The following is a 20,705-nucleotide window of genomic DNA, read 5'->3' on the forward strand; positions in this document are numbered from 1 at the left end:
TTCAAAGCTCGTTAGGCTGACATTGCGATGATCATTGTCGGGTCGGCGTTGCTGGTGATGAAAAGCTCTCAGGGACTCATGCTCTTCATGAGCAAAAAATAAAAACAAATGGAACAAAAAGGCAAAATCCAGGCAAAAGAAAAGTTTCTGGATAAAAAGAATCGTTTATGATTCAAAATTGCTTTATTATAAATGAAATGTTCTACAAATTGCATTATGTTGAACTTAATTAAATACAAAAATATACCACACAAAACGAAAAAAATGCTTAAAATGCAAAGACATGTCAAGGAAAAAATAAATAGTTGATTTCAATCAACCTCTTGACACCAAAAGTGGACAAAACCGACATATTACACAAAACGATGCGACTGCTAAAAAGGTATCCCGTATAATACACGATACAAAATATGTCACAAAAAATACGCGGAAAAAGTAAAATGTACACAAATTTCAATAAAAAACAACAAATCAACGCGCACATCTTTGGCCGAAACAATATCACACGCGAAACAATTACTCATCAAAAACCAATTCATCCTCGTTCGTCACTGTTATAAACGACGGGAAATCGGCAAGGCATAAAGAAACACAAGTGGTTCAGTCCACAGTTAAAACAGTTCTGCATATATTTCTCATAATAATATAAATATCAACTCAAGAGGTATCTCACCTCTCTCTACTTGACCATTTCTTAATCTCATTTATCGTTACCGTAAAGGTAGCTTTACTCGACCACAACACACAAATTTTCCAGTTTGTGGTGGAATATTTTGGCAAAAAACAACCTTCTCAGCCACAAAATGGATAGAGGCAGCATCACGAGCATCCACACAATATTTTTTGGCTATGACTGAACACAAAACGGAAACCAAAACAAACGCGTAGTTTCCAGATGTATAAAAAGTCACAAGTTAACTGACAGCATGACTGCCAGTACGGCGGCACACTTCGGCACATCGCCGGCACATTGGCACAAAATGAAGTGTGCCGAGTTTCCCACCCCCTGTGTTTTGTCGTTTTTTTGCTTTTTGTTGAAAAGGAAAACATCTAGAAGTGATGTCAGTTTTATGACAGCCAATCTAAAATAAGTGCCAGCTTGTGCCAGCAACTGTGCCGAAAGTGTGCCCGGCACATTGCGCCGAGTTTCTCACCCCCTGGGCTGACCACTACTTCAAAACGTGTTTTTACGACAAAAAACCTCGCCAAATTCAGCAGTTATATTGTTTATTATATTATATTTATTATAGCATCAAGCACCAATAAAAAAATATGCTCCCGAAGCATTTACTTAATAATATTGCGTTCTGATTTTAAGTCAACTCGCTGGGAAATGTGAATGCTCATTGCTCGTGAAATTATTTAAAATAATAGAAAAAAAAACAAGTGAATAATATTACAAAGTCTGATATTTTCCATACGTTGTCTGGGTTTAAATTTTTTTTGAATACTCTACAAAATGACTAATATTACAACCGCGATTACAACCATCACAACACGTGTAAAAGCAACTTACTCCATTTGAAGTTATTTTCATTCTAACTAGTTGGAGTGGCTCTGATATTAGATGTTTTGAAATGTTATAAAACAAACATTCAACAGCAATTGATATTTATTTATAATTTTTCATATCAAGAAATCGTCACACTTTTATATCACGTTTCACTTTTCTTCATCGAAGGCACAACATATACAGTGCCGATTCGTTCGTTGAGGGCTCGGTAAATGGGCTGTCTTGATGGTTGGATGTTCTCTAGTTGGAGCAAAACCCAACTAACCCCACGTCTTCACTAGACAGAAATGTCTTGCCATTTTGCTGCCAGGAAGATAAAACGCAACAGAAATGATCAACACCGCTGCTCTCCATGCAAACGGCGAGAAAACATTTTTGTCATAATACATCTGGCCAGAAAAAATGCAAGACATTTCTGTCTAGTGGAGACGTCGGGTAAAAAGCACTGTCTGTCAAAATCGATGTCAAAACAAGTTTGACGTCTGCCCTGATAAAAAATATCATAAAAATACAATAAATTTTATTGTTACAACACCATTTTTTCGAAAAATATTCACCATTAAACGTATTGTAATTTACACGGCACACTCACCATCATCCCTATTGTTCTATACCATTCGGCGAATGATAAATGACACTTTTACAATAAAAAATGGTGGTCGTTATGTATCTTAACCATAAAATTTTGTGAAAATTTTCATATACTTTTTCGCGAAAAACAATAGAATGTATTGTGTTTTTATGAGACATTTTTAGGGCAATTTTCAAAAGAAAACAATATATCTTTATGTTTTTTCATTGTTCTTACAATACAAATACAATTAATTGAATGGCGCCAAATGAATCGTTGTTACAATAAAAATACAATTATTTTTGTTATTTGTAAGCAGTTTTCGCTTTTGAAAGTCCATAGAATTTATATTTCCCGCTAACATTTATATGCAGCATTTACGAGCATTAACGGCCGCCAGAATGATATGCACATTTTATGATAAGAGTCAAACACTCTGATGTTTGTCTGGTATGTGTTGTTTGGCAGCTGTTGATAAGATCTATCATCAATCTTTTCAAATAACTGCCAAATATCACAAGTCAGACCTCAGGCCGTATGATCCATACCATAAATCGTTCACAATTCATGTGTCCATTAAACAAATTTTAACATCGGTTCAATTGACCCCATTAAACAAATTGTATTGTTATCAATGGTAGTTTACTATTTAATAGATTCCTTTAATTTATTGGAAAACATTAGAAAAATCATTGTTCATCTTTTTCTTGTCGTAACGTCCTCACTTGGCTAAAACCTGCTTTTAGCCAAGTGAGTCGAGTACAAGACACTGAAGACGACCTTACAGTTGAGGTCGAAATACGTATCTGTCAGAGGATGCAAATTCTTAGTGGAATTCAAAGGAACCGTACTTAACCCGATTTTCTTTTTATTTACAGATATTCCCCTAACAAGCCCAGGTTAATCATCATCAACTTAAATTAATTTTTACTGATAATAACTTCAAATTATTATAGAACTATTGAAAAACAATCGAACCAATTAGTCACTAATAAAGCTAATGTTCACTTATTGTACGAACTATACTGCCGTAATTCTGCAAAGTGACGTAAGCGCCATTCAAAATTTCGATATTTTCTGGTACATTATATATAATATCTGGGGTAAGAATAACACTGTGGTATTCCTGCTGTATTAGAATGCAAGATCTAGTCGTAATCTATCATCTATGGAAAGAAACTTAGAGGATGAGTAAGAGTTTTATGCATAATAACCAAAAAAAATGGACCAAAACTATCAATGTCGCTTACGTCACTTTGCAGAATTGCAGCAGTATATGGGCTTGATTTCTATTGTAAAAAGTAACAATATATCTACTATGTGTTTTATTGTGCACAATAAAACCAATCATATGTTAATAATATTTACCATGTAATGAATGGTAATTTTTTATCCGGGACACTATTGAATGATAATTCATTTGTAGAGTGGCGGATTTATCATTAATCAATCGAGTAATCAATGATTTTCAGTATATGAGGCACGGAGCAAAATGCTGTCCAAAGGTTTTGTAATGGTAACCGTTCCAAAGGTTTTGTGATGGTAATCGGCACCCGAGCCGGAACCGCTCAAACGTCAAATTTCCCGTGAGAGTAAGCAGGCCAGCATAAACTCGTGCAGTGGACCATTGTCAATCCACCACAACCTGGCAAGACAAAGTTTGCCGGGATAGGCCGGGATTACTACCATACACGATAATTTTCTTCAGAAGAAGGCAATACAACCATTCTGCTGTAAAATCGTTCAAATACAAATTCTGTGGATCTATTTAGCGCATTCTTCGTATTGTGGGGTTTTTCGTTTTAAGAAAGTAAAAATATTGACCGTCCAGTTCCAAACTGTTCACGACCGTTTGAAACAGTCGACGTTTCAAACGGTCGGTGAACGGTCGCTGACGGATTTGACAGCAAAAATAAGCGAGAAAGATTTCGCGCGCAATCGCGTATCTAAAAACATTCAATTGGTGAAACAAGGACAGCTGATCGGGCGCCAACTGATTCTTTGATCAGCTGTTGCCGGCAGCCAAGCCGCCAGCTTTTTGGCGCGGAAGTCAGGGGTGTTCAGATGCAATGTTTATCAATGAATAAATTTGTGAGGATATTTTTTCCGCGATAAATGTTTTGTATTTTCTAAAACAAGGTGTAGTAAAGGCAATTTACATAATAACCAAGATAATTACCTATGTTTGAAGTTCTTGAAGACCTGAATATTTGGAATAATGATGTGCTCGAAACCAATTTGCGGATTGATCGATTTCTATAGAATACATCGAGAACCCCCTCGATATTCGACGACTGTTCTGAACAGTTTCACAAACAGTCGGGATAATCCAACTTTGAACTGAATACACAATAATTACTTAAATTCCCGGTCGACACCACCAACTGCCAAAATAATCCCGGTAAATGAAATTTTCATTCGGACGCTATTTAAAATTGGCACCACTGTTTGCTTCGAACGGTGCGCGTCTCGACGCTTTTTCGAAGCAACTTCGTGCGCGACGCAGGTGGTGTTTGGCGCGAAAACCAAAACAATCTGTCACCGACACCGTGGAAAGCAAGCTGCAATTTTAGGAGAAAGTTCGTTTTCATTCTAAATTTTCTGTAATTTCAAAGGTTTCAAGTGCTTATTTTACGCGATTCATTGTTTAGAAGTGATCAGTTCGGATTACCGAAAATGAGCGACTCACCAAGTAAGTGGAGGGCGTGATTTCGGTGGTGTTCAAATTGGGTACTGAACTTGCATACCTATTCCGTTGTAGGTGCCGAGCAGCGCAGCAAACGACGGCGGATCGATAAACATGGTCGGTTCGCCGCGCTGGAAAAGCTGCGGAACGTGAAGGCGGCCGGCGGTAAAAATAAATACGAGGTGGACGAGGTTAAAAACGTATACGACGAGGTAGACGAAGCCGAGTATGCCAAGATAGTCAACGACCGGGCTCGAGAGGATTTTGTGGATGATGATGGTAAGGCTCAAATGAGAATCGCATATTATCCGAAACTGAAAAAGCACTTTTCTCCAGAATGACAAAAAACGAACAAAACCAGTGTGTCCGATTCTCATAATTGACTAAATACACAATCGGACATTCTTATTTTCTTTGATTTGTTGATCATTTTGGAAAAAAGTGCTTTTTTAGTTCTGGGATATTTGCCATTCTCAATGACGCCGTAAGAATGTGATGTAGCAGCGCATTGCGCTCACGTCCGTAAACCTGATTGTGTTGTTTCAGATGGAAGCGGCTACGGTTACGTGGAGAACGGTCGCGAAGTGTTTGACGAGGATGAGCTTGAAGACGAGGGTCCCAGCCGGAGTAAGAAGAAGGATAAGAGTCAAAAGGGCAAGAAACGATCCAGAGAAGAGACCACTCCTGCGACGGGGCGGAAGTCCTTGAAGAGCTTTTTCAACAAGGAACGCGAAACGAAAGTGAAAATTGCGGACGATGATGTGCTGGCGGATATTCTGGGAGAAATCAGTTCGGACAAGAACGGAGGGCAAACGGAAACCAGTTCTAACACGACGAAAGAGATTCGTCCTATGAAAATGCCGGTGAAGCCCAAACCGGTTGACAAGGATGAAGAAATGCGGAAGTATATGGAAAACTTCAGTAAGAACATCAAAAAGTCTGAGAAGGTTGAGGAAGCGGACAGCGATGAGGAAATGCTGGATCGTGTGTTGAAACAAAGCTCATCGGAAAACAAACTGCAAAAGCAAAGTAGGCCGAAGGCACCAGCTGCAGCGACGGTGCAGTCAAAGCAACCGGTGCAGATTGTGAAAGAGGCGCCTTCACAGCCTGCTAAGATGCCAGAGGTGAAACAGGAGCCAGCAGTAGTCACGGAAGACGCGGGATTCTCCGAGCTCTTGGATGATGATTTCGATCTGACTGGAGCCCCAGAGATGGAAGTAACCCAGAAATGCCCGATGAGTCAAGTCAAGCAGGAAGTGAAGCAGGATGTTAAAATCGATTCGGAAAAACTTCTCAGCGGATGGGAGAACATCTGCGCGTCGGAACTGGATGATGACATGGTGACCGAAACGGATGCATCCACTTCGGAGGGCACCGGTTTGTCCGCGGATGGAGATGAAACGGTGAAATTCTGGTTCTGGGATGCCTGGTCCGATCCAAGCAAATGCCAGGGCGAGCTCTACATTTTCGGAAAGATGGCCACGGGAAACGAACAGAATCAATACCAGTCGGTTTGTATCCACGTGCAGAATGTTGACCGTTGCATGTACATGCTGGCCCGCGAGAAAGAATACGATCCTCGCAGCCAGACAAGCTTAGATAAAGACGTCAGCATGCTGGACGTGTATAACGAATTTTGCAACGACATAAGCACTAAACTCAAAGTGACCAAGTACAGAACTCGGGTCGTTACGAAGAACTTTGCCTACACCAGCGGCATGGCCAATTTGCAGATTCCGGCCCAGAGTGAATATCTGGAAGTTCGGTACAGTGCCAAATCGCATCCACCGGATACGGACCGGACATACCGAACGATTTCGCACATTTTCGGAACCAACACCAACGTCGTGGAGCAGTTCCTGCTGGAACGCAAAGTCAAAGGTCCCTGCTGGATGGTTATGAAGAACTTCAAGAAAAACCCCAGTCCGGCCAGTTATAGTAAGGTAAGTGATTAAAATTTCAAAATTTAGAAAATAGCTCTCAACGAAATATCTTACAATATTACTCTCGGTGTGATTTTTTAGGTGGAATACGTAGTTCCGGAAATTAACTGCATAAGTGTGGCTCAGGATATTGCAACGAAGCCACCTCCGCCTCTGGTGATCTGCTCCATCAACGTTCGAAGTATTCTCAACAAGGGCACAAACGAAATTTCCATGATATCCGTGTTGACCCATGATAAGTTTCCGCTGAACAAGCCTCCTCCGAATCCGCCCTTCAATCGCCATTTCTGTGGAGCGGCTCGCCCGGCCGGAACTAGCTGGCCGCACGACTTCAACGCGCAAGACCCGAGTCTGCACACCAAAGTGATCAAATGCGACAACGAGCGAGCCCTGCTGAGTTGGTTCCTCTCACTGTACGGTACCATCGATCCGGACCTGATCGTCACCCACGACGTGTACAACTTCCAGCTGGATCTGCTGTGCCAGCGTATGATGACCCTGAAAATTCCACAATGGTCCCGTATCTGTCGGTTGAAGATGAAGCTTCCTTCGAGCAAACGGGTGGACGACTTCCTGGTCGGTCGGATGGTGTGCGACGTGAAGACCAGTGCCGAAGAGTTGATCAAATCCCGGAGCTACGATCTGAACACCCTCTGTGTGGAAGTGCTCAAGATTCAGGACGGCGAACGAAAGGATGTCCTCCTGGATGATATTCCAGGAATGTACGAAAACACGGCAGATCTGAAGCAACTGATTGGGCTCACCATGCAGGATAACTTCTACACGATGAGATTGATGTGCGAACTGAATGTGCTACCGTTGGCCCTGCAGATTACCCAGATCGCGGGCAACCTGATGAACCGAACGCTGCACGGTGGTCGAGCCGAGCGGAATGAATTTCTGCTGCTGCATGCTTTTACCGAAAAGGACTTCATCGTGCCGGATAAGGCTCCAAAAGCGGGACCAGGTAAGGTTTATTGCTCCTTAGACATGGCGTGTAATCTAAATTTAATGAACATCTCTCCAAACAGGTTTCACCCAAGAGGGCTCGGAAACAACTACCGAGCGTCGCAAACAGAAAAGCAAGGCAGCCTATTCCGGCGGTTTGGTGTTGGACCCAATCAAAGGTTTCTACGACAAGTTCGTCTTGTTGATGGATTTCAACTCTCTCTACCCGAGCATCATCCAGGAGTACAACATTTGCTTCACAACGGTTCTGCCGCCAGCGACGACATCCGAGGGTGGTGCTGAGGAGGAAGATACCACCGCCGTGATCCTGGAAACCGACGAAATGGGAATTTTACCGCGTCAGATTCGCAAACTGGTCGAAAGTCGAAAGGCGGTCAAGCAACTGATGAAGTCGCCCGGACTGGAACCGGAACAGAAGATGCAGTACAACATCCGCCAAATGGCCCTCAAGTTGACGGCCAATTCGTTGTACGGTTGCTTGGGTTATACCAGATCCAGGTTTTATGCGCAGCACATGGCTGCACTGATTACGCAGAAGGGTCGTGAGATTCTGATGAATACTAAGAGCATTGTGGAGAAAATGAACTACCAGGTAAGTGGGTACATCTGGAGCGGCTAACCGATCCAAATTATTTGGCATTAAGATAAGGGTCCAACCCGATTATGTAAAATGCCCATTATACCAAATGTCTTTATCGCCGACTTAACTTTCTTCTGGCATTCGTGTTACGTAACCGAACCATCACAGCTTGTCTTATTTTATTGATTTCACGATATCCATTCCTTGGTATAAATCGAGATTCATGCGACGCTTCCTCATGCCGTTGTATTCTTCAACGAGATTCAAAGAGATCAATGGTTTCCGATTGTATCTTTCAATGTCCAAGACTCGTAAGCGTGGCGAAATAGAGAAATTTGAAGGTTCAGCTTCTTATATTACGTCTAATGTATTCGTCGGCAGACTACGACTGATTATAAAGTCCATAAAAATTGTAATTAGCAGTACAAGACGCCTTGACACTTCGCGAAAAACCTCTCCCGAACATTCCTATCCGGGATTACTCCCAAATTTTCAAGATGTGCTAGCTTTTCTCAGGATTTTTTGTCGGCCTTTCTCTAGTAGTCCTTCCTTGATTTTCACGCCAGTTTTCACCAGGATTCCTTCTGATTTGTCGTCGGGAATTTCTTACAAGGAATTTCGTAAGTTATCCCAGGAGTTGTTCCGACAAAAGCTCATAGAAAAAGTCTGGCAAGGAAGAATCAACAAAATGTCGGGAGAAACCCCAAAGAAAATCTTTGGAGAAAATCCAGAATTATTCCTGAAAAACATCCTGGAAGCAACATCAGAAAAGAAGTCTCAGTAGCAACTCCGAACTACTATGGAATAATGATTCTCCGACATCAAGAGGTTATGAGATTCTTCTTCTTCCTGTTACTAGAAATTCTTATTCCAAAAGGTCCAAAAGTTCTATCAAAACACCTAGAAACACATTTTTTTTCGCATAACTCTGCCAAACCATAACGAAATCGTTCGAATTTTTATTGACGAGTAACTGACCTGATTATGTGTCAAACCCATACAGATTTGTTTAGGTTCTTAACTCGTGCTCAGATAAAGATCCACTGCGAACTTTTGCCCCGTGCGAACTTTTGCCCCGCATTACGTTGAGCACATATCCTTGACCTGAGCAAAAGTTGTAATAACTAACAGGCTGCCGTTTTCTAAATAAATAAATTACAATTAAAATTACATAGTGGGTAAGGTGCGATGCAAAGAGATAAGAGATCGGATAAGCGTCGAAGCACACTTTGTGGAAACTATATGCAGAACGCATGAACCGTACATATTTAGTAGATGAGTTGCGATGGGTGCGGAGATGCGATGGAGCTGCTTCGACGCATGTGAACGCAAGAGAACGCAAGAGAATGCTTGTCGGGTATGGATTTTATGATTGCGCTCGTTGTGTATGTAAAGCAATGCGGATTTAATGTGTTGGGAATGCTAGTAGGTAATATAAAATGCGTTAATATGTTGTTGTTTTTCAATATAACCCAATGCTTTTTCACATGACTTGTATTTTGATGAACCAGACGTAATAAAAATTTATCATACTGTCTATCGATCGCCATGTAAAATAACATATTTCATTGCATATAAAATAGTATTCCATCAAATCGTTTAAGTTTTTACAGCATATTTTTGTTATTATATGTGTATAAAAAAACATTTCATTTTCTATGTTCGGGATTTAAATGAAGTGATCAATGTTTGATATGGTCGTTTGTTCAGTGCATGCTATTCATGTGCAAGTTAGAAAGTTTAAGGGTTTTATGGTATTCAACTCAATTGCTAAAAGGATTCTGATTGAACGGTTCTGCTTTTTTCTTTGTCAGGCAAAACTAGAAAAGAGTGTGACATCGATTTCGATTGATACTCTTTTACCTAATATATGATGAATATTGTGTACTTGGGTGTCTACTCATAACTCAAAATAAAATTCCCTGAGTTTTCCAGGTTTTTCCAGATGAAATTTTGAAAGTTTATAATTAAAAAATAACCCAAATTTTCTAAAAATTATAAAGGGTGACTTAGGGTATCATCGCCAGGTTTGTTCTCTTCGTCATGGGGGATTTATGACGGTCAAATTGCCTGAAACTTGATCATATTCAATTTGGTTGGGAAGGATTTGATGCCAACTCTGAGTTCAACAGGTTTCAAAAAACCCCCCATGACGAAGAGAACAAAACTGCCAAAAATACGTAAGTTCCCCTACTCTTCAAAAATTCTTTCAATATTTCTGAGCATTATTCCTGGAATTTCTTTCAAAGTATCTTCCTGGCTTTCCGCAAGATTCTTTCACACGAGATATCTGTTTGAGTACGTCCCGATGCCGATATTTCTTGCAAAGGTTTTCCGATATACTAGAGATTCTCGCTGGATTCTTCCTGAAGATCCATCCAAAACTATTAAAAGTTTCTTCAAGAATGTCGTAACCATGCGGTTAGAGTCCGGGTGGATGAGGGTTCGATTCCCGCTCCGACCGATGAAAATTTTCACGAGAATAGCTTCTAATCCGTAGCCACTCCGTGTTAAGTTTCGTTCAATCGGTACAGCCGCCGGCTGAAACCAGTGTCCATGCCTTTTTTAACGGTTTTCCAGGACAGCTATACATAAACTATTGGATTTTTACCGATAGTTTTCCGATATTCCTCTTGTTTTCTTCGCGGAACTTCGTCCGCAGCTGCTTTCAAGATTCCATATGGTTTTCAGAATTCCTCCTTGGATGTCCTTAATATTTTTTCTCGGGATTACTATTATCTCGTACTTTTTTCGAGATGTCTAATTTTTTCTCAGGTTTTTCCTGAAGTTCCTGTCGAGATTTCTTCAATAACACTTTGCGGAGTTTCTCGCAAAATTTTATTTGAATTCCCTCGAATATTTCTCCATGAATTTCCTATAAGGTATTTCGTAAGTTATCTCAGGAGACATTCTGAGGAAAACCCGTAGAAGAATCCAATTACTTTGGGAGGAATTCCTGAAGGAATATCCAGAATCTCGGGACAATTTCTGGTAAAGATTCCGGGAAGAATTTTGGGAATAATGCACAGAATATCTGTAAAAACTCTCAGGTGGATCACTATAAGAAATCCGGTACAACTACAAGAAACAGCCTGGCTCCGAAAATATGCAAGAGAAGAATTCAATAAGAAATATCAGCGATAACTCCTGTAGAAATCCCAGAAGGCACTCTGGAAAAAAATCTTAGGGGAAAATCCAGGGTATTTTAATTAGGAAAAGCTCTGAGAGACATCTCATGACCAACATCGGAAGGAATCTTCTGAGAGAAGTTCCAGGAGATACTCCGAGAAAAATCTCAGGTAAAACTTCAAAATAAACATCGCAAAAACTTTTAACAAATTCCTGTAGGAGACCAGGAAAAACATCTCGAAGAAAGCCCAAAGCAATGGTTTGAAGATATCACAGGAAAAAAAAATAAAAGAAATCTCTTGAGGAACTCTTGCAGTAAATTCGTGAAAACTCCTTCAGAAATCCTTGGAGAAACTTTAGTAGGAACCCCAGGAATAACTTCTTTAGCAACTCTGAAAAACGTTCTGTGAAGATCTTCTGGGGAAGTCCCAAGAGGAACACCGGAAGGAATCGGGTAAAATTTTCGTGAGGAGTGCCGAAAGAAATTCCACGATTTATCCCGACAGACATTCTTATAGAGTATTCGGAATAAATTCTGGTAGAAATCCTACGAAGATTTCTTTGAGCAAAACACTGGAGGAACTCTGAGAAGAAATAGCATCCCCGTGAAAAACTCCAGGAGAAATCGGTTGGAATTCAGGAATCCTGGAAGGAATCCGGAAGTATACCTTTCCGGAAAAAAAATCAAAAAGGAATACCAAGAAAAATAGCGTCAAAAATGCGGAATGGAATTTTATAAGAAATCCTGGGAGACATTCCAGGAGATATTGTTAAAGAAGTTCCAGAAAGAAATTCTGACGGAATTTCTGGAAAAAAATCCTTGTAGCGAAATTTCTATATGGATTTTTACTACCAGGTTCATACGACCCATGATTTTTTTTTTCGGAGTAAAATTTCCCTGAGTACTCAAGAAATTCCCTGAGTATTCCAGGTTTTTCCCTGTTAAATAAAATTCCCTGAGGATTCCCGGTTTTCCAGGTTTTTTCAGGTAGTTCTCTTTTCTCGTAGATGTCGCCGAAAATTTTGTAATAAAAAAAATCTATACCCTTAAATAATACATACTTGCCGAATTTGTGTTTCTTTTTGCCGAGATCAGCACAATAAAGTAATGTTTTAATGCCGAAAATCAGTATAACAGTCTCATATTGATTTAAATTGAAATCAACACTCAGATAGCTCAGTCCGGAAAGTAATAATAAGTATATACATAAGGACATCCCTCATGCGGATATGATTACATTTTATAATTCTTTTATCAAATAATTAATTCAATAATCTCAATCTTGTACAGTTACACCAAATTTGTTTTTTGAACTGGTCGGTTTTTGCTATTGCAACAGGATCAAAACTGACTAAGTTATAGCAAAAAAAAAAAAAAACGGCCCGCGCAAAACAAAAAGCAGGTGCATTTTATCTTTCCGCTCTTACAGATGAAACGATCATTTCACTACCCACATCCAAAGAAGCGCTTCAACATACAAGCGACTTCATCGATCAAATCACGCGAGTCGTTGATGTGCACGAAATAGGCGAAAAAGGATGTGAAAACAACATGCGCACCCTCATTGAAAACCTCATGCACTATGGCCTATCAAACTTCCCTCTTCTCATCTCATAACTTATCGCATCCGATCGCATCTCACCTTACCCACTATGGTCACAGCCTTACTCTACGGCAGAAGTTTCACGCATTCGATGTATTTGTTCAATACATGGCCAACTTGCCTAATTTCGCCTTCTAAAAAATGTTCACCATTGTTCGCTACCTAGCGAATACTATCATGTATCATATCTATCATTTCATTATCCACTTTGATCTCTACTTCCTTATACTATGATTACACTGAGGATACTGTTCGTATGCTTTTCATAGTTTGCATCTTATCAATCAGTAATTTTTATTTTTTTCATCATTTCATAGTTCTCGTATGCTTTTCATACATTGAAAAGCGAAATCCATAAGACTTGTCGTATGAAAAATCTTATAAGAAGCATCGTATGAAAATCATACGATGTGTTATGAAACACCATTGCTAAAAAACAACAAAACCTTTTATTGGCTTCTAACCACTTCTACTTCCGAAGCGTCGATGGGCGTATGAGTAAAGCACGCACTCGCCAACCTTGACGTTCCTGGTTCGATTCCAGGTTGCGATTTTTTTTAATTTGTGCAAAATATTTCATAAAAGTATGTATGATAGTCATACGAAATAATTTCAGATTTTATACGTTATCGGTATGGTTTTCATACGTGAGTGTTACGAAATTTATACAGTAATAATAGTTGGCGCTTTGAATCCAAAATCATAGTTCGTAACTATGATTTTCGCAAGAAATTCTTGTGGCAAAAAATCATAGTTTTTTTTATTCTTAATCACTTAACCTAATTTACAGCTCTATTATCCACTAGGGCACTACGTGAGCGATTTCAATTGACGACTGCACTTACATTGTGTACAGCGTATAGATCTATATTCTATTCTTCTTTATCGAACTGGTTGCCTTTCTGCTGCTTTCACTTTTCTACTCAATACATGGTAGAATGATGAGCACAAAGATGATGGATGGCCGTTGTTCCTTTCCAATCCGATTGAGGGTCCATTATGAGTAGCAGTTCGCCGATGTCCAGGTATCCGGGTCTGTTTGAGCCACGGGGCTCAGAAGAGGGTCAGTGCCAGCCGCTCTCGGGGGAAGAGCAACTGACGAAAAATTGCAAGTGCTGGGGCTGGGAATCAAACCCATGACCATCCGCATATGAAGCGAACGTGTGACCAATTACGCCATGGACCCTAAAAAAACATAGTTGATTCGTATGATTTTCGGAGTTGCAGTATCCTCAGTGTAGAAAAAGACCGATATAGCCACAAAATCATTATGAGCGGACCTGGTGTGGTGGTTAGAACACAAGACTATCACGCCGAGGACCTGGGATCGAATCCCACTCCCGACATACTCACAAAATGTGGGTTCTTCCTTCGGAAGGGAAGTAAAGCGTGGGTCCCGAGATGAACTAGCCTAGGGTTAAAAATCTCGTTAATACAGACAAAAAAAACATTAAGTTATTAATAGAATATGGTCGATAAATCAGAATATGATATACATAATCATCAATAGTATGCCACAATACTCGGTTTGTGGCTGCAGCTCTCCATCCTCGGTCGCGCCCAATGCTCGCCAGGTCATGCTCCACCTGGTCCGCCCATCGTGCTCTCTGCGCTCCACGCCTACTTGTGCCAACCGGATCCGTTGCAAACACCAGTTTTGCAGGGTTGTTGTCCGGCATTCTTGCAACATGCCCTGCCCACCGTATCCTTCCGGCTTTGGCCACCTTCTGAATGCTGGGTTCGCCGTAAAGTGCAGCGAGCTCGTGGTTCATCCTTCTCCGCCACACACCGTTCTCCTGTACGCCGCCGAAGATTGTCCTTAGCACCCGTCGCTCGAAAACTCCGAGTGCTTGCAGGTCCTCCTCGAGCATCGTCCATGTCTCGTGTCCGTAGAGAACCACCGGTCTTATTAACGTCTTGTACATGGTACATTTGGTGCGGGGGTAAATCTTTTTTGACCGCAGTTTCTTCTGGAGCCCATAGTAGGCACGACTTCCACTGATGATGCGCCTTCGTATTTCACGGCTCACGTTATTGTCAGAATTCTTCTACCACCTCGAAGGTATCCCCGTCTATCGTAACATTGCTGCCAAGGCTTGTCCTGTCTCGCTCAGTCCCACCTACCAGCATGTACTTTGTTTTAGCCGCATTCACCACCAGTCCGACCTTTGCTGCTTCACGTTTCAGGCGGGTGTACTGTTCTGCCACCGTTCCAAATGTTCTGGCAATAATATCCATGTCATCCGCAAAACAGACAAATTGGCTGGATTTCGTGAAGATCGTACCCCGGCTGTTGAGCCCGGCTCGTCGCATAACACCTTCCAGGGCGATGTCGTAGTCCCCGTCGAGATTCAAATGAACTGGATAGCTCACCCGAAATCCTTACGCTGTTCTGCACACCGTCCATCGTTGCTCTTATCAGTCTAGTCAGCTTCCCGGGAAAGCTGTTCTCGTCCATAATTTTCCATAGCTCTGTGCGGTCGATACTGTCGTATGCCGCTTTGAAGTCGATGAACAGGTGATGCGTTGGGACCTGGTATTCACGGCATTTCTGGAGGATTTGCCGTACGGTGAAGATCTGGTCCGTTGTCGACCGGCCGTCGATGAAACCGGCTTGGTAACTTCCCACGAACTCATTTACTTTAGGTGAAAGACGACGGAAGATGATCTGGGATAGCACTTTGTAGGCGGCATTCAAAACGGTGATCGCTCGAAAGTTCTCACACATTAACTTGTCGCCTTTCTTGTGGATGGGACAGATTATCCCTTCCTTCCACTCCTCCGGTAGCTGTTCGGTTTCCCAGATCTTGACTACTAACTGGTGCAGACAGGTGGCCAACTTTTCCGGGCCTATCTTGATGAGTTCTGCTACGATACCGTCCTTACCAGCCGCTTTGTTGTTTTTGATCTGGTGGATGGCATCCTTAACTTCCCTCAGCGTGGGAGTTGGTTCGTTCCCGTCCTCTGCTGCACCAACATAGTCATTTCCTCCGCTGCCTTGGTCCTCCGTGCCTACATTCTCTTCGCCATTCAGGTGCTCGTCGAAGTGCTGCTTCCACCTTTCGATCACCTCACGTTTGTCCGTCAGGAGACTCCCTTCCTTATCCCTGCATATTTCGGCTTGCGGCACGTAGCCTTTGCGGGATGCGTTGAGCTTCTGGTAAAACTTGCGTGTTTCCTGTGAACGGCACAGCAGTTCCATTTACTCGCACTCCGCTTCTTCCAGGCGGCGCTTTTTCTCCCGGAAGAGACGGATTTGCTGCTTCCGCTTCTGTCTGTATCGCTCCACATTCTGTCGGGTTCCATGCTGCAGCATTACCGCCCGCGCTGCATCCTTCTCCTCCAGCATCGCTCTGCACTCCTCGTCGAACCAATCGTTTCGTCGACTCCGTTCTACGTACCCGATAGTGCTCTCGGCTGCGTTGTTGATGGCTGCTTTGACTGTACTCCAGCAGTCCTCTAGAGGGGCCACATCGAGCACACCCTCGTCCGGCAACGCTGCCTCGAGATTCTGCGCGTATGCGGTGGCGACATCCGGTTGCTTCAGTCGCTCTAGATCGTACCGGGGCGGCCGCCGGTAATGTACGTTAATAACGGAGAGTTTTGGGCGCAGTTTAACCATCACCAGGTAGTGATCAGAGTCGATATTAGCGCCACGATAGGTCCTGACGTCGATAATGTCGGAGAAGTGCCGTCCATCAATCAGAACGTGGTCGATTTGCGATTCCGTTTGTTGTGGTGATCTCCAGGTGTAACGATACGGGAGGCTGTGCTGGAAGAAGGTGCTACGAATGGCCATGTTCTTGGAGGCGGCGAAATCGATGAGGCGTAGGCCATTTTCGTTCGTCAGCTGGTGGGCGCTGAACTTTCCAATCGTCGGTCTGAATTCCTTCTCCGTGTTTAGATCCCCTATGATGATCTTGACGTCTTGGTTTGGGCAGCGGTCGTACTCGCGTTCGAGCTGCGCGTAAAATGCGTCTTTGTCATCATCAGTGCTTCCGGAGTTTGCATTGCAGCCTTTCTTGTGAATAGGGCAGATTACCCCTTCTTTCCACTTTTCCGGTAGCTGTTCGGTTTCCCAGATCCTGACTATCAACCGGTGCAAACTTTTCTGAGCCCATCTTGATGAGTTCGCTGCGATACCATCCTAACCAGTTGCTTTGTTGATTTTAGGCTGGTAAATGGTATCCTTAATTTCCCTTAGCGTGGGAGTTGGGTTATTTCCGTCCTATGGTGCTTTAACGTAGTCGTTTCCTCCATTATCGTGGTCTACGTTCTCCACGCCATTCAGGTGCTCGACGAAGCAGTGTCTCCACCTTTCGAAAACCTCACGGCCGTCAAAAGACCCCCGTCCTTATCCCTACATATTTCGGCTCGCAGCACGAAGCCGTTAGGGGATGTGTTGAGCTTCTGATAGAACTTCCGTGTTTCATGGGAACGGCATAGCAGTTCCATTTTTTCGCACTCCGTTTCTGCTGTTTCCGCATCTGTTTGTAATGTTCCAAGTTTTGCCGAATTCTTTACTGCGTTATTCTCCTTCTAAATCGCCCTGTACTTTTAGTCGAACTATTCGGTTTGTCGACTTCATTCCACGTACCAGATGGTGCTTTCGGCTGCGTTGTTGATGGCTGCTTTTACTTTTCTCCAGTAGTCTGCTTAGAGGGTTTGAGAGTTCGATACAAGATCTAGGTCGAAGTTTGTTATCGCTTGTCGAACTCTCAAACCCTCTAAGAGGAGATGAATTCATCAAACGCTGTTCGCCTTGTAAAGGTGCCTGGCCATTCTTCCATTGCTGGAAATGAGTTAGCTGATGAGCTAGCTCGCAATGGATCATCACATAACTTTATTGGAGCTGGGCAAACTTTTTCAATATCGAAGTGTTGGGTAAAGTATTGACACCTGCTGCCATTATTCTGAGCCATCTCTAGGGGTGAAGTATATCTAATATCTAACAAATTTGACCAGCAGAATTACAGCATGCAGGGATGCAAAATGTCGCAGAATTTCATGAAAAAAAATGTCATGACATTTTTCTATTTACCTACACCACTTTCGGTGTAAATTTCTGCTCGTACGCATCACCAGTCGATAACGCTGATTAGTTATGGATAATCAATGATGTCGCCGATTAACATTACCGACTAAGTGTAGTGAAATAGAAAATAATGAAATTACTTTTTTATGACGTTCCCATCCCTGCCAGCATGCAATCTTTTGAAATAATTATCAATTTTCATACAGCATTTCCTGAATAAAACTGTTCAGAGTTTTATGTAGCCCAAGGGGAGAAGCGGGAAATTTGCAGCTCTGAATTGAAATTTTATAGACAAACTCATAGTGTCATTATTCAAAAAAATATTTTACTTCAACAGGTTATCTATGGTGATACGGACAGTATCATGATCAACACCAACAGCATCGACTACGACGAGGTGTACAAGATCGGATCTAACATCAAGCAAATCGTGAACAAAACGTACAAATGTCTGGAGCTGGACGTGGACGGAATCTACAAGTATCTGCTGCTGTTGAAGAAAAAGAAGTATGCCGCCGTTTCGATTGCCAAGGTGGGCGACGAGTTCAAGTGCACCCAGGAGTTGAAGGGTTTGGACATCGTTCGACGAGATTGGTCCAAACTGGCGGTAATTGCCGGAAACTTTATCCTGAGCGAAATTCTGTCCGATAAACCGATGGATGAGCGAATCGAGAACATTCACGCAAAGCTGGAGAAGGTCAAAGATGATCTGATGAATGGGGTCACTTATCCGTCGCTGCTTGAAATCACCAAACAATTGACACGTGCGCTGAACGAGTACTCAGACGCGTCTCAACTGCCGCACGTAACCGTGGCAATGCGAATGAACAAGCAACGGAACCGTAACTTCAAACGGGGAGATGTCGTCGGTTACATCATTTGCGACGATGGAACATCCGCCGCGGCCATGAAACGTGCCTACCACATAGATGAACTGAAAGATCCGGCCAACAAGGACAAGCTGAAACCGGACGTGGAATACTATCTGTCCCAGCAGGTTTTCCCGGTGGTGTTCCGAATCTGTGAACCGCTGGAAGGAACGGATGCCTGCCGGTTGGCCATGTGCCTTGGATTGGATCCGAAAAAGTTCCAGAGTATGGCTCTGAAGGATACCGAGAGAGACTACGTCGACGGTGAAGCAGTACAGAAGACCATCGCCCAGAAGTATCGCCACTGCCACTGGTTTGAGTATACATGTGTCATATGTAAAACGAAGAACCCCGTGGCCAGTGGGTTCAAGCAGGACGGTGGACGGTACAAGTCGGTATTTGAGCGCTGTCGGAATGAGAGTTGCAAGGTGTTGCCTCACCAATATCTGCCGGCAATCGTAAACGAGTTGAATGCAGCGATTCGTGGGGACATAAAACGGTTCTATCAGCGGTGGATGGTATGTGACAACCCGATTTGTAATCAGAACACAAGACTTTTCTCTCAGGTTTGTTTGTTGATAGCAGTTTGTTTCCAGGATTTCGAACTACAGTGAACTTTCTTTCAGGTGGCCAGCAAAAACAATCCCCACTGTTTGCACTGCCAGAATGGACTTCTGGTGCAGCAGTACTCCGAATCGGACTTGTACAAGCAGCTGAATTACTATAAATATATGTTCGATCTGAGTCACCACGACGGCAGGGGTAAGTTGGTTTTGATCGAAATTTAAACCATTATTTATTTATGTTATTCCCTTTCTCAGTCGTAAAGCTGCTATCGGCTGAACTTCGCAACATCTACACGGCACTGAGCGCAACCGTTGAACGGTTCCTGTCGAAATCGAAGTACGCCAACATCAAGCTGTCCACGCTGTATCTGAACTACGTGATGAATCCCAGTTCGCGGCAAGCCAAGATCTACCCCATCAAAGAGCTGACCAACACGATCGCCCACGAGAAGAAAGCCCCTTCGGCCAAAGGTGCCGAACTGGTTCGGTGGCAGCAGTACCTAAACTACGAGTAAAGTATACATTTTCTTATTAATTGCTGATTTATTTCATATTGTGAGTTTTGATAGGGACCAATAAGATGATATTTATAGAAACTAGCAACAAATACTAAGCTGGATGACATCCCTTAGGCAAAAAAAAAAAATCGGATTCATCTGTCTCTACGTTAAAACTACAATTTTTTTTCCTAAGCATCCATGGTGGTGCATAAAGCCGAAGGAAAGATCTGTATTCCTTTGCTGTTATGTCCTCCATGGTTCCAATCTAACACTTGCTTGCAGATTTCGTTCCCACCTTTGCAGTATGATCGATCCATCTCCACTTTCGCTTCCGAATTTCTGTCCCTATCGATTTCTGATAACATGGACGATCCGCGTTTATGAATGAACCAGATTTTTTGTCACCTTTAGAGGGAGAGTTTACAGAAAAACCTTTGGGCTCAGTATGGGTAGCAAGCTGTCCCCTCTACTAGCGGACCTCTTCATGAGCGATTTTGAGAACGAAGTTCAAAAGAAGAAGTTGATTCCCAGGATCTGGTGGCGCTACGTTGACGATATTTTCTTTCGTCCCAGATAAAGAACGATATTTGGAAATGAAGACAGCACGTTGAAATTTGGAATCTACCGCAAGCCTACCTCATCGACAGATATACATCACATCAGATTCCAATCACTTCGGTGCCCAGAAGCAAGCCGCCTTCCACTCTATGGCACACTGGCTGTTTAACGTATAAGTACGA

At 42.5% G+C, this 20,705-nt stretch overlaps 1 protein-coding gene across 1 annotated transcript; it reads left to right on the forward strand.

Moving 5' to 3' along the window:
- The first annotated feature begins 4,604 nt into the window (after positions 1-4,604).
- Positions 4,605-20,061, forward strand: LOC109426369 (DNA polymerase alpha catalytic subunit). Its single transcript, XM_019701842.3, has 8 exons — positions 4,605-4,776; positions 4,846-5,049; positions 5,317-6,713; positions 6,795-7,680; positions 7,745-8,274; positions 18,368-19,465; positions 19,526-19,661; positions 19,721-20,061. Exons 1-8 carry the CDS (start codon positions 4,761-4,763, stop codon positions 19,978-19,980), a joined length of 4,527 nt encoding a protein of 1,508 aa, XP_019557387.3. The 5' UTR covers positions 4,605-4,760; the 3' UTR covers positions 19,981-20,061.
- Positions 20,062-20,705: the final 644 nt, after the last annotated feature.

The sequence above is a fragment of the Aedes albopictus genome, chromosome 3 (genome assembly GCF_035046485.1).
Source record: "Aedes albopictus strain Foshan chromosome 3, AalbF5, whole genome shotgun sequence".
NCBI lineage: Eukaryota > Metazoa > Arthropoda > Insecta > Diptera > Culicidae > Aedes > Aedes albopictus.

What these genes read in the sequence shown, in the direction of transcription:
- LOC109426369 (XM_019701842.3), top strand. An exon ending in GTCCGGCCAGTTATAGTAAG is followed by an intron (nt 6,714 to 6,794) that starts GTAAGTGATTAA and finishes GTGATTTTTTAG; the next exon opens with GTGGAATACGTAGTTCCGGA. An exon ending in GGCTCCAAAAGCGGGACCAG is followed by an intron (nt 7,681 to 7,744) that starts GTAAGGTTTATT and finishes CTCTCCAAACAG; the next exon opens with GTTTCACCCAAGAGGGCTCG.